At 36.6% G+C, this 14,946-nt stretch overlaps 1 protein-coding gene across 8 annotated transcripts; it reads left to right on the top strand.

The window, feature by feature from the left end:
- The first annotated feature begins 390 nt into the window (after nt 1–390).
- On the top strand, nt 391–9,023 carry LOC110922944 (potassium transporter 2). 8 transcript variants are annotated; one of them, XM_022167140.2, is made up of 11 exons: nt 391–499; nt 3,270–3,348; nt 3,635–3,866; nt 3,947–4,192; nt 4,576–4,629; nt 4,895–5,155; nt 5,238–5,290; nt 6,020–6,137; nt 6,217–6,471; nt 7,160–7,798; nt 8,374–9,023. In XM_022167140.2, the coding sequence occupies exons 2-11, from the start codon at nt 3,310–3,312 to the stop codon at nt 8,850–8,852; spliced, it is 2,376 nt and encodes a 791-aa protein (XP_022022832.1). In that variant the 5' UTR covers nt 391–499; nt 3,270–3,309; the 3' UTR covers nt 8,853–9,023. The 8 variants fall into 8 exon arrangements, with proteins under 8 accessions (XP_022022832.1, XP_022022828.1, XP_035846088.1 ...); XM_022167136.2 differs by having other exon boundaries at nt 481–499; nt 3,632–3,866; XM_035990195.1 differs by lacking the exon at nt 391–499 and adding an exon at nt 2,789–2,892 and having other exon boundaries at nt 3,632–3,866.
- The last annotated feature ends 5,923 nt before the right edge of the window (nt 9,024–14,946 follow it).

Raw genomic sequence — 14,946 nt, forward strand, 5'->3', positions numbered from 1 at the left:
ATTTTAATAAATTAGACTGGTTTATTATTATAAAAAATAACTTTTGTTAGTGAATTTATGAATCAAAAACCTTAAAGACCAAGTGTTTTTGTCAATCAAATTTATAAACCCAACTATTTTATTGTGTAATGGATTAATGACTTGACTCAAATTAATAAAGAAACATAATCATTAATGAATAGGGCCCAAATTTTTTATCTTGCATAGGACCAAATTCTTTTTTATGATTTTCGAAGACGCTGGTCTAAATAACCCCACATATCTGCATTAATATAATAATAGCAGAGATTCCCGTTGTGTATTCGTCCCTAACCTCACTTTACACTCTGCAATGGTGGATCATCCACCATCAATTTTCAATGATAAAACGATTGGCTTATTATTAACAACAACAACAATCATTTGTTTCTGCTTTTAATGAGCGAATTTACCACCTACATCACTGCATTAATGGCGTGCGTTATGTCTGCTACCATGACTTCCGGTTCGTATAGCAACAGTAAGTTCCGTGTTCTTGCTCAACAATCTATGAACATAATTATCTGTTATCACTTGATGCGTGTTATATGTTTGATTTACTGTGACCTAATTTTCAAACTGTTTATTTCGATTTCCTTGTTATAGACTGATTATTAATAATGTAAGATGAGGATTAATATGAACTTTGTCATGAAATGCAAATTATTACGATCTGTTTCTTTTAGGGTTGTAAATGATCCAAGCAGCTCGTTCTTATCAAGTTTAAACGAGCTAGAGCTTAAAAATAAGTTTTCTAATAAACAAATATGAGACCGAACTTCATTTGTCAAGCTCGAAGCAAGCCTAAATATATATTATATAAACATATGATAATAATAATTAAAAATTTTGTTATACATAAAAGTTATAATTATAAATTACAATTTTTTTTATAACGACAATCCTAATCTTCTTTTATTACCAACCTACACCACATTATTTTGCAATATTTGAACCATTCACCTTTTAATTAGGATATGCACCTTTATCACTACACCATGTACCTTGAGTACATACAAATTAATTTATATAGAATAAAAGTTATGTTTGAAAATGCACATTTACCACTACACCACGTCTTTTGAGGGCATATAAATATACAAGAAAAGTTATGCTTGAAGACGAGCTGAGCTCCAACTTAAGCTTTAGAAATAGAGTTTTAGGGTGTAAGGGGCACTCCCCTAAGAGGGGAGTCCCCTCTCTTACGCATAACCAATCCTCGTGTGCCACGTCAACTCCCCTCTTAAACTCCCCTCATACCCCAATTTGATGGCACCACTCCCCTATTAGGTGACTTGGCTTTTTATTAAAAAAAAAGGAATAATTTGATTGGTTTGAGAAGAGGCTGGCCCACCATCACCCCCTCTCCTTCATCGGTGAATATGCCCCGAGTCCACACCCCGAATTGGGTCACCGCAGGGATGGCGGCGGTGTTCCCGCTGGGGGAATTGGGTCACCGCGGCCACTCCCCGCTGGTGCCCCGTATACCCTTAGTTTGGCTTGACTTGTAATGTAACCAAGTTTTTTTTTTTTTTTTTTTGGTCAAAAGCAATATTACATGGAAATGTGAAAAGGCTATCACTCGTTTTTCTGGACTGTTGTATTCCACTCTGATTAATGAGGTTGTGACCTTTTGCTTTATGAACAGTCGTAGCTCGGGAGATATGTAGAAAGTGACACTATAAGCAACTTTTGGACCACTAGTCCACTAATACAACATGCTTTCAAAATTTCAAGTATATCAAGAGGAACCTGCCTGGTTTTAGATTTGCACCATTTGGTTAATGGTTTACAACTTTACGGTTTGGTTAGGTGGATTTGCACTTCATACACAGTTTGAAATGTTATATATTCATATGTATAACATTTGTAACTTTTTTTTTCTTCCATTTTTAAAAATTTATTAGAAATTTGCATGTTCAGTTTAATTTTTTCGTCAAAATGCTAAAATGCCCTTACTCATAAGTTCTATTGGTCTTTTGAAATTTACATGTTTGTAACGAACAAAAGGAAAAAAAAAAACAAATCAATGATGCAAAGGTCTAAAAAATGTTAGATTTGACTTATTTTGTCTACATGGTAATGCAAACTTATTTAGGTTGATGTATATGCACAAAAAAAGTTATTTTATCATCCAAAAGACTTAAATAAACATTAATTCTGTAGGATCATATTTTATTGTTAGTTGGGACGGCTTTTTTTCCAACATTAGGTATAATTTCTTGTCACAGGGTCTATTTTGGGTTTGGTTATTAGATTTTTTCCCAATATTATACACTCTAATTAACTATTATTTAGGTACTTTGTCACATTGTTAGGAATTTTTATTCTCTCACTAACCCACGTGAAGACATACTGTTTGCTTTTAATGTGTATGTGTGTGAGAGATTATTATTATATTAGAGTAAATTATGTTTTTGGCCCCTGTGGTTATATTACTTTTACTATATTAGCACAAAATAAGAATTTTTAACATATCTGTTCCTATGGTCTCTAACTAACCATTTTGGCCCCTAAGTCTAACCATTTTGGCCCCCATGAACTCTATAACTAATTATTTTGGCCCTCATGATCTCAAGACTTAGGGGCCAAAATGGTTAGTTATAGAGACCATGGGGTCAGCTATGTTAAAAATTCTTATTTTGAGCTAATATAGTAAAAATGACATAACCACAGGGGCCAAAAATGTAATTTACTCATTATATTATTATTTTATTTTATTATTTTATTAGAGATAAGTGGCCAAATTTGCCCTTGAAAGCAGCATTAAATTCTGAACATGATAATGCAATTTCTGTTGAGTCATGTGATTTTGGTTTTCTTGTTTCTTCTTGCCGTCTGCCAAACATTCTCCGGTTTTCTTACTAATTTTAGGGTGAACTAAGCATTTAAAATCTTGAATTTTTTTTAATTCTTTAACACTACTTGTGTTAGAATATTTAATTCTTGAGTGGTCAAGGGAACTGGTTGATTTAGTGGCGTCATTGAGACTTATTTTTATTCAAGAAAGTATCATCTAGTCATGTAGAGAGAATTTGTAAGTTTACTTGTTCAAAAAGACAATCTTTTTGATTCGATTCTGCATCATCTTGTCTTTTGCTTTGATCCCTTTTGGCTTTTCACTTTTAGTTAATAGATTTCAAGTGGGTCACTGTTTGATTTCTTTGTGTAAGTGTTGTAATGTAATCCTCTTTTTTGTTTGAGTAATTATCTCTAAAGAATAATGCAAATTTATATATCTTTTGTTTCAGCTGGCATCTGCATTTAGTTAGCAGTTCTGAGAAGCATAGCATGGATCTTGGAGACAGAAAGTGTTGGGGAAATTCTAAGGTCTGCCCACCAAATTTTGGAATTACTACTTTTTATATTACAAAAAAAAAAAAAAAATGATATTGGCTGCTAGTTTTATTGTCCTTATTTAGATTTTTACAAAACCATTGGTTAGTTAGTTAGTTAGTTAAAATAAAATAAAAAAATCAAGTTTTTTTTTTTTTTTTTTTTTTTTTTTTTTTTGCTATATAACCAATCTTTGTGTGGCTTTTACTTTAAAAATCTGATAAAAGTTATAAAAACTAAAAAATATTTATGTGTTTGTTAAATAAATTGCATTTAGAAGGATTCTTGGAGGACAACATTGGTGTTAGCTTATCAGAGTCTTGGTGTAGTCTATGGAGACCTCAGCATTTCCCCTATATATGTTTACAAAAGCACATTTGCAGAAGACATTCATCACTCGGAAACAAATGAAGAGATTTTTGGGGTGCTTTCATTTGTTTTCTGGACTTTAACTCTTGTCCCTTTGTTCAAATACGTCTTTATCGTCCTTCGAGCCGACGATAACGGTGAAGGTAACCATATGAGCGGGTTGAAATCGTCACCTTTAGCTTGCAGTAAACCAAATTGAACCCTGTTATTGATGAATGTATAGGTGGAACTTTTGCCCTTTATTCCTCAATATGTCGGCATGCTAAAGTAAGCCTGCTACCAAACAAACAAATTGCTGATGAATCACTCTCAACTTATAAACTGAAGCAACCTCCAGAAACCGAAAACGGGTCAAAACTGAAAACATTGCTTGAAAAGCACAAAACTTTGCATACAGCTTTACTAATCTTGGTTCTTCTTGGCACTTGTATGGTAATTGGAGATGGAGTTCTTACACCAGTTATTTCTGGTAATCGTAATTTTTTTAGTAAAGTACACAGATAGTCCCTGTGGTTAACTAAAATTTTGGATTTACTCCTTAGTGTACATGGATGGTCCCTGTGGTTTGTACTTTGTAACGCATTTAGTTCCTAACTATTGGCAAAAGTACATGGATGGTCCCTTATGCACTTTGTAATGCGTGTAGTCACTAAACGTTGGGGCCTAAATGAGTTACAAAGTGCAAACCACAGGGACCATCCGTGTACTTTTGGCAAAAGTTGGAGACTACATACGTTACAAAGTGCAAACCACAGGGACCATCTGTGTACTTTACTCAATCGTTTTTAAACTTTTGAAATCCCGTGTTTACTTTTATGCATTATTAACATATTTTGTTTCTCAAATTTGCAGTTTTTTCTGCGGTATCTGGGCTTGAGCTATCAATGTCCAAAGAACATCATGAATGTGAGTGGGTATCAATTGTTTGTGACCAAAAGGACATTTTTGTGAAAAAAGAGAGTCATCTTGTTGAACAGGATTAAGGGTTAAATAGGTCATTTCACTTTACATTCAGCTGGTTTGAAACTTAACTAATATTTGACAAAATACTCTAGATAATAAGAAGCCGAATTCGTTTATCCAAACACTATAAGCTGATTACGTTTAAATAATAGTCACACCACACCATTAAAAGTGTAAGTGCATATTTTAAAACTATTTTTATTTACAGATGCTGTGATCCCGATTACCTGCATCATATTAGTGTGCTTATTTGCACTGCAACACTATGGCACACATCGAGTTGGTTTCCTTTTTGCTCCAGTTGTGCTGTTATGGCTGCTATGCATCAGTGGACTCGGATTATATAACATATTCTTTTGGAACCCACATGTTTACAAAGCTCTTTCGCCGTATTACATGTATAAGTTTTTGAAGAAAACAAAAAAACGAGGGTGGATGTCTTTGGGAGGCATTTTATTGTGCATTACAGGTAAACCTTCATGCATTAGGCACTGTTTGACTTTTGAGGTCAAATACAATGATTCAACTTAGCCGATCATTTGTACTTATAGGTTCGGAAGCAATGTTTGCGGATCTTGGTCACTTCTCATATGCTGCAATTCAGGTACATTTTGTGTTCATCAATATTTCCTATATGGAAAATTTAAGAGTAAATCACAAAAATCGTCCTTTATCTATGTCACTTATTGCAAATTGTATCCTTTGTCTTCAATAATTACAGAAAACGTACTCGATGTTTGCAAACCCTTGCAAGTTATGTCCTTTAGCCCTAACTCAGTTAATTTTTTGTGGTTAAATCTGACCAAATGGACCCCACATGTGAGATTCATTTGTTCAGATTTACTCAAAATTTAATGCATGAATCATCTATAAAAAGTTTATAAAATTGGTCAGAAAGTGTTTGTTTGTGGCACGACCTGACCTAGCCCAAAATCACCCCTTTTGATCGCCACCTCTATTATTAATTTTAGAGTAAAGTACACGGATGGTTCCTGTAGCTTACCAAAATTTTGGATGTGGTCCCTAGTTTTCTAAAAGTACACATATGGTCCCTGTGGTTTGCACTTTGTAACGCATTTAGTCCCCAAAGTTTTCCAAAAGTACATGTATGGTTTGAACTTTATAACGCATTTAGTCCCTAACTTGGACATGCGAAAACCTTTAGATTTGTTGGCTGGGGACTAATTGCGTTACAAAGTGCAAACCACAGGGACCATCCGTGTACTTTTGGAAGGCTAGGGTTCAAATCCGAAATTTGGGTAAACCAGAGGGACCATTCGTGTACTCTTGATGTTATGTCGACATGTCTATTAACCAATAACATGTTGTGCAGATTGCTTTCACCTTCGTGGTTTATCCTGCGTTAATACTAGGATACATGGGACAAGCGGCTTATTTGTCTAAAAATCACGATATAGCTACCGACATTAGTTATTATGTCTCGGTGCCAAGTATTTCTTTTAACTCTAAAATCTTTCATGAAAAAAGAAACGTTCGTGATCATAACTAATTAAAAAACATGATGTGCAGAAAGTGTAAGGTGGCCGGTTCTTTTTATCGCCATTCTTGCTTCTGTCGTCGGGAGTCAAGCAATCATCAGTGGAACATTCTCAATCATTAATCAGAGTCAGTCGCTTAGTTGTTTTCCAAGGGTTAAGGTTGTTCATACATCGAACAAGAAACATGGTCAGATTTACATTCCGGAAATCAACTGGATTCTCATGATCCTATGCATCGCTGTCACCATTGGATTCAGGGACACCAAACACATGGGAAACGCATCAGGTCGGTGCTTCAACTTTGTTCTTCCTTCCTAAACGAACAAACTTTTAAATTTAAGCAAATTTGTTAAATTTAAGCAAAATGTGATTCTTAAGAACTAAAGGGAAAGGTGGCAACATATGTAATTCAGGCATGTTGGGTAACGGGTCAAATATCTAGTTTTACAAAATTTAGAGTAAAATGCCAAAATCGTCCCTGAGGTTTGGGCTGATTTGCCTGTTACATTCAAAAAAAACTTATTTTTGTATCTGGACGTTTGACGTTTTGGTTTTGTTGCCGTTTCCATCCGAATCACAAACCTTGTTAAAATGTGTCGTTAACTCAGGGACGATTTTGACAATCTACCCATTTATTTTTTGATTTTTTAAATTTATTTTTTAATCTTTAAATAAAAATAATTCTAAATATAATATATAGACACACATTTAAAAAACAAGCAAATCAACCCAAACCTCAGAGATGATTTTGGTATTTTACTCTAAAATTTATATATGATTGCAAAATCTTTAATATTTTCAAAAATAAATTAAGTTTATTTTAAAGGAGTTATTTATCAGATATTGCGCAAATTCTGACCAGTTTACCCTTTTTAAAAATAGTTTTATTTTTTGTTTTATCATAAAGACCTGTCGAATTGACCCGTTAGACATTGTATCAAAATTTTCGATCTTCATATTTGACTTTTTTGCAGGGTTGGCTGTTATGGCTGTAATGCTGGTTACAACGTGCTTAACATCATTGGTGATCATTCTTTGTTGGCATAAACCGCCTATTTTAGCCCTTTGCTTCCTACTCTTCTTCGGTTCCATCGAACTACTCTATTTTTCCGCTTCTTTAGTCAAGTTTCGCGAAGGCGCGTGGCTCCCAATTCTCTTAGCACTTATTCTAGTAACCATAATGTTCGTTTGGCACTACGGCACCACCAAAAAGTACGAATTCGACCTTCAAAACAAGGTCTCATTAGAATGGTTACTAGCTTTGGGACAAAGTTTGGGTATCTCGAGGGTACCCGGGATCGGGCTTGTTTTCACGGATCTTACGTCGGGTATCCCGGCTAACTTTTCGCGGTTTGTGACCAATCTGCCTGCGTTTCATCGTATCCTGGTGTTTGTTTGTGTGAAATTTGTACCTGTTCCATTTGTCCCTCCAGCTGAGAGGTACCTTATGGGTCGTGTGGGACCCGCTAGCCTTAGGTCGTACAGATGTATTGTGCGTTACGGGTATTGTGATGTTCACCAGGATGTGGATTCCTTTGAATCTGAACTTGTTAACCGGATCGCTGATTTTATCTGTTACGACTGGAGCCACCCCGAAACGGCTAGTGATCCAGGTAAACATCTGTACGTAACTTGTCTTCAAAGGTGTTTCGTGTTCGAATTGTACTTGAAAAAACCTGAAGAGATATGTCATTTTCGTCCCTGAGGTTTGGCCAGTTTTGCGACTTTCGTCCGAAGGTTTTTTTTCCCGCAACTGGATCCAAAAGGTTTGAAATCTTGCCATTTTTATCTGGCTCGTTAACTCCATTCATTTTTCTCCATTAAGTTAGGGGTATTTTCGTCTTTTTTTTTCAAGTAAAAGACAATTCAGTTTTTTTCGCTTTATGTACAATCATTTAGCATAATGTACAAGCGAGTCCTTAAGTGAAAAAGTCCGAATTGTCCTTTAAGTTAACAAAAAAAAGACGAAAATATCCCTGACTTAACTGAGAAAAATGGATGGAGTTAACGAGCTGGATGAAAATGGCAAGATTCCAAACCTTTTGGATCAAGAAGCGAAAAAACAAACCTTTGGACGAAAGTCGCAAAACTGGCCAAACCTCAGGGACGAAAATGGCATTTTACTCACTCTAACCAACCGAATTCAAATTTCTGATTTTGAATCGTGATTATCACTGATTTCATGCAGATAACGGAGAAGACGGTGGCTTACAATCAACTAGATCATCAGGAGAGTATAGGCGTGCAGTGATCGGGAACTCAGACTTTTCGACAACGAGGGCTTTTGACCCAGATGAAAGTATGCAACACTTTAGTGTATCTGTCGGGTTTCCAACAGCCGAGAGCATAACAGACATAGTCGAAACGGACCCGCAAATCATAAGAAGACGAGTGACATTTTCCGTCGATGATCATAATGATTCCGATGAGCCAACAGACAGGCAAATGAAAGAAGAACTTCAAGATTTATTGGATGCACAACAAAGTGGGACCGCATTCATACTCGGTCACTCGCACGTGGAAACAAAGCAGGGATCATCGGTTTCTAAGAGGTTAGCGATTAATTTCGCGTATAATTTTCTCAGGCGGAATTGTCGGGGACCGGATGTTGTGTTGAAGGTGCCTCCAGCATCTTTGTTGGAAGTTGGTATGGTTTATGTTGTATAAAACTTCATTACTGATATATATTGATGCAAGTAGCTTCTGTGATATGGATGTGCTAAAAGGGGCTTAAGTTTTGTTATCAGGGGCCGTGTTGCTATATCTTGTACACTGTGCTTTGCAAGTTGTATGTTGCTTATAAGTTTTAAGAAATATACGGTTAACAAATTCACAAAACATATTGAAGCTCGAGCTTGGGCTCATTGATTAAACAAACGTATTTCCAGGTTCAAGCTCGTTTAGCATCGGCCAGATTTGAGTTTTTAGCAAGTTGGCTTTATTTTTTGTGTCTTACGCCAAGTGATTCCTAGTGGGTTGGTCATGATTATTTTCGGCTGATCCAATATGGCTTTGGCTCATCATGGTCAGAAAGGGCCAACATGGAATCAAGTTTAGATTATTGGCTCAATCTATAAATCCCTCATTCTCGGATACACGTCCACTAGTGACTAGTCGACACATGGATATCGGACTCCAGAGCTACAAATGATCTCTCAATGGTACATGATTCTAGACGTTGCAACAATGGTTGCGTCATTAATGAAGTACCACATCTCTTCACATCAATCATCACACAATTGGTGGTAATTTGTTACTTTAACCAACGGGGAGCTACATAGACGAAACATATAGACTGATGTCAAGTTTATCTTGAAAATGTTATTATGCGTTTGGTTCCCACGCTTCATTATCACTCAAGCGACATTTTCCGTCAAGGGAGTTGCATATTTTCTTTTCAACCTTCTTCGAATACATCACAAGAAAGGTACTTAAATGTGGCGATTCAAAGCACATGGAAACTATCATTCTACTTAACAATAACATGATGGGAAATAACTTTTGACGAAGTAAGTTCCTATTCGATTGTGCGGATGTCAAATAGGTGCACAAAACTTCCCAAGATATGTTTGTTTATATATTTATACCCATATGTAAGTCATATTTCCATCCAAACAACTGTCAGAAAACACATATATGAAATCTAGATTAACAAAAGAGTACTCAAAACCAAAGTCGCCGATTCAGCTATGGAGAACATATTACATATCAACAATCTCCGGCTGGTTTTTCTTCTTCTTGTCTAGCTCTGGCTATACCTTCAGGACTCCTAAACCTAGGAGTGGTGAGTTTGATCTTCTTCAGTTTTGGTTTGGCTTCCTCCTCCTGTTGATCAATCATCGTAATCATGGTCGGCTAAAATTGGATAAGAAAATAAAACAATTTATCTGTAGTACTGTGACAGTTGCATCATCGTCTTTAAGATCAACTTCTGCAAATTCACGTGTTATAAGTCGAAGTCGCATGGCGTCTCTCAGATAACGCGCAGACTGTAAGTAAGAAACACCAAGTTTAGTAGAATAATAAGTAATAAACACCAAGATTAGCTATGCACGTGCGTACCCTATAGAGTTTTTTACTGATATGCTGCTGATTTGAAAATATTAATCACAAATAATGCCACGTTCAGATTTATTTCCAAATAATGCCCTTGCCATTGCAAATGGCGAATTCTTAAAGGCCCTAGACTTGTGTAAGTGAATAATCAGAATGATCAGAACGTAATGATTCGGTGCAGGTACCAATGGCGAAATTCTGCATAATTGCCGATAGTAATGGCGAATGCTGCACAGTTTCCATTCGAGTTGGCGAATTCTGCCATTTTACTGCATAAAAGCCATTTGTATTGGCGAAAAGTTGAAGAAATTCTGCACAATTTCCATTCGAAATGGCGACTTCTGCACATTTCCAATTCAATTGGCGAAAAGTTTTATTTTTCTGCATATATTTCTGCCATTTTACTGTTTAAAAGCCACTTCAATTGGCGAAAAGTTGAAGAATCCTGCAAATTCTGCACAATAGCCATTTGAATTGGTGAAAAGTGCATATATTTCTGCCATTTTACTGTTTAAAAGCCACTTCAATTGGCGAAAAGTGAACCTTTTTCTGCACAATTTCCATTTTAAATGGCGAAAAGTTCAACTTTTCTGCACAATTCTGCACAATTGCCATTTGAATTGGCGAAAAGTAGCTAATTAGCCAATATTATTGGCGAAAAGTTAACAAAACCTGAAAATTTGCTGAAAAGTTCTGGAAAGGAGTTAAAAAATAGGATTATTGTAGAGGACCATTGTTGCCAATAAAAAGTCCGCATTTTTTCCATCAGTCTCATTCTAGGCGACCATTGTTCAAGTTCTCACTTTTCCCACCACATTTTCTAAGTTTTATAAAGTATCTTAATTATTTTTTTTACCAATTCTCCATTTGTAATGGCGATTCGTTATAGTGGTGGTCCCCTAAACAGGGAGCTGTTGTTTCTTAGTGGTACGGGAGACCACAGAGCCGATTACATTTTTTTGGATCCTACGACATTGGCAGACGATGGGTTATTATGAATTAGAAGAGGAAACGAGAAGCTATGGAATTTTATTCGGCAGGAAAAACCCTTTCCACCCAAAGTAGCTGAATATATAAGTTTGGTTGGTTTTGCTGGAGTTATCATGGTTGATAACCGAAGGATTGATAATGGGTTGATATCCGCCTTAGTAGAAAGATGGCGGCCTGAAACAAACACATTTCATATGCCATTCGGAGAGGTAATGATAACACTACAAGATGTGGAAATCTTGTGGGGTTTAAAAGTTGACGGCCATGAGGTTTGTGGCACTGATGAGAGTTATACAAAATCTGAGATTCAGGAAAAATTTTATAGTTTAACTGGATTTTTTTTGTAGGATAAAGCTATTTTAAATAATAAAAAAATTAACATGCCATATGTTTTAAATGTTTTAAAGTCAATAGCTTTTCCCGAAAATCCAACTGATCACGAATGTCTTCAACGCTCCAGGACGATTATTTATCTTCTAATTGGTTCTCATTTATTCCCTAGTTCTGGGTCTCAGTGGGTCGATATTAGATATATAGGCTTCTTAGAAGATTTGTCCATATGTGGGGCGTACAGTTGGGGAGGTGCGGTTTTGGCCTATTTGTATAATCAACTAACCCGGGCCACAAGTATTAGAACCCATGAGATTAGTGGTGCGGTGTTTCTGTTACAATTATGGGCCTGGGAAAGATTGCCTTGCACAAAACCCAAGTTGGACAGAATCATAAACTGGAATAGACCGTATGGTGCTAGGTAATCGCATTTAAACAACGTAGTATTATTTGTCTAATTAGTTATCATTTTTACTAGTTTATTTTTAAACTTACACGTTTTCATATATATGTTACAGGTGGCAAGAGTTTAAATTGAGTCATACAGATACAACATCACACGTGTTGAAGGCATACCTGTCTCAATTTAATTCCTTGTCAGAGACCAACTTCATTTGGACCCCGTATGACGCGATTCTTTCAAGATTACCAGAAATGTGTCGAAGTGGTGAAGGTTGCTGGAGGAGCGAGACCTACCTTATTTGTTGGAATGTTGTGGAACTACATGCTCCAAGTCGGGTGTTGAGGCAGTTTCACATGTTTCAACCGATCCCTAATAATAGTCTTATGACGCAGGACACTTATCAGGCTCTTCACATTCCTGGACGTGTTGAGGGTTACTAGCCGACGTTTGAGACGAATGCCATAGCTGAGGAACTCCCCCCCCGTTACCCAACAAGTGCATAGGAATCGACCTCCAATGCGTCGTTTTCCAAATGTTTTTGAAACAAATACAGGAGCCGAACAAATTCATACCCCGTCTCATAATCAAATGGGCGGAGGGTCTGTTGGCTCGTTTGACGGGTTAAATGATCTAATGGAATTCGGTCAGACACAACCTTTCTCTGAGCTTATAAACTATCCGAATCCAAATTTTGAGGTGGGGGGTTCGTCAACACACGTCAACCAAGCCAGTCAACCCCAATTTTTGTCTCCTGGATTTGATATCCTATTTTACGAGGATGCGTTCACTGGCCCCGGGTTATGGAATCCACCGGTACAAAGAACACAACAACTAGTGTCGGAGACTGAATTCACGGGAAGGAGAAACTTAGAGATTGACCTAAATGTTGAGGCAGACACCGATGATGTCAATGTATTCTCGCTTCGTAGAACAACACGTACTAACGCTGGTAGGGGGCCTCCTTGTGGCACGTAGTTTGGGATTTTATGTTGTATATCTTGAATTATGTTGTATGACAAAATTTATATTGTAATACAAATTTTAAATTCTATTTAATTATGTTGTATGACAAAAATTTTTAATCTTTTTAATTACCACTACCTCGTCCACATATCTTAATTCATCTATAAATACCTCCCCCCTATTCCACAACTCCCTTACCCCTTTCCACAACTCTTTACTCATATAATGCATAACAATATGGACACATCTTTTGGTTCTCAACCAGCTCCAAAGTTTGCAAGAATGACGGACCCGATTTGGAGGCGTGTAAGGCGGCCATCCACGGCAGACATGCGTGGGTCGAGCTCGAAGAAAACCCCTGAAAATCCACCAGAAAATCAACCAGGAAATCCACTTGAAAACCCCCAGGAGAGAAAGATTTTCGTAGTTGAAGTCGAAGAATCAGAAAACTGGTCCAAGGATGTTGTAGAGTTTTATACCAACGGGGATGCCCCATTTTGCCATACTCGTTTTATTACAAAAAAAAAAAAAAAAAAAAACAAACAAACTAGATAGGGACTTTTGGGGTGCCCTACTAGGTTGCCAGTCCAACCGTTCGCTATCATCAATAGTAAATATATATTTTGAATTTTGAATTTAAGGTTTTCTTACGGAAAACTATAACTAACTTTCTGAGTCTATTTCTTGTACAGCACGTTGAAGCATGGACTACGAGAATTATGCGTATTAGACAGTCAAAGCTTTTAAAAAATCCAGCCGCAAAACTACGTTGGACAGTGTTACCGCCTAGTTTCTTTGATGATATTATAGACGAGAAGTGTATATCTGCCATAGAGATGGCCAGAGGAAAACAACCATATCCTCCATTTTGGGAGGTTGACTATATTTGTCTCCCGTTATGGATTGGGCATACAGACTGGCTACTTGTCCGTATTGATTTGCCAACCATGGTAATTACTCAATACTGGACTGATAAGAGATGGAGGAATGAAAAGCGTCGTCAAGTGGCTCACTATATGGAGATGTTAACCTTTTTTTTCAGATGGTTTATTGAAAAAAGTCATTACTGGTCAAACTCCAACAACCCAACAAAGTATGATGTTTCTATTGGGTTAGTTGAAGTAGATGTGCCCCAAGACAAAGGTGACACTGCAAATGCCGGGGTTCTTGTTTGTTACATGATGGAGCAGTTGGTTAGAAACAAATCGTTGCTGATTGAAAACGACGTCGAAGAGGCTTGTGTCAATTACCGACGCCACATGGCAGACGAGCTATATAAATGGCGTTGTGTTTAAGCCGTTTATGTTATTTGATGTTTACCCTGTTTACGTTTAAGTACGAAGTTGGTTGTTTAAGGTGTTTAACATTATGGTTTAATTTATGGCTAATATTGTAAGGTTTTTTATGTATTATTAGCATTTTATTATTACTATTATTATTATTGTTTTTATTATTTTTATATTTATTATTATTATTATTATTATTGTTGTTGTTGTTGTTATTGTTATTATTATTATATTATTGTTACTATTGTACCTACCAATTCCTCCTGCCTATATATAGTGGGGTGGGGTGGAATTTTGGAAGACAACAACCACCCAATTCCTCCTATCTACATCACAACCTCATTACATGCTCTAATGTTTGCACCAATATTTGTTCAATTGTACTGGGGGGGGGGATGTTTCGTATGAAAACGGAAACGTTGTATGTGATAATACCACAAGATACACCACAATGATCATTCAATCGAAGCTCTCATTTGAAGAATTTGTGGATTTGATATGTCTTCACTTACAAATTCAAACGGAATTTTATAGGTTAACTATAAAATTACTCTACACTCACCAAGGGTTTTCTCAATCGTCAGAGATCTTTAGCGACCACAGCCTAGAGGTGTTGTATTACCTAGCGATGAATGAACAAAGGTTTCAACCTAACGTTCATGTTATCGTTGAGCAAATACAATCATTCCACCAGCCTAGTTGTATGGAGCTGTTACGGGGTTTTACTACCGCA

Source organism: Helianthus annuus, chromosome 5, assembly GCF_002127325.2.
Source record: "Helianthus annuus cultivar XRQ/B chromosome 5, HanXRQr2.0-SUNRISE, whole genome shotgun sequence".
In the NCBI taxonomy this organism is placed as follows: Eukaryota; Viridiplantae; Streptophyta; class Magnoliopsida; order Asterales; family Asteraceae; genus Helianthus; species Helianthus annuus.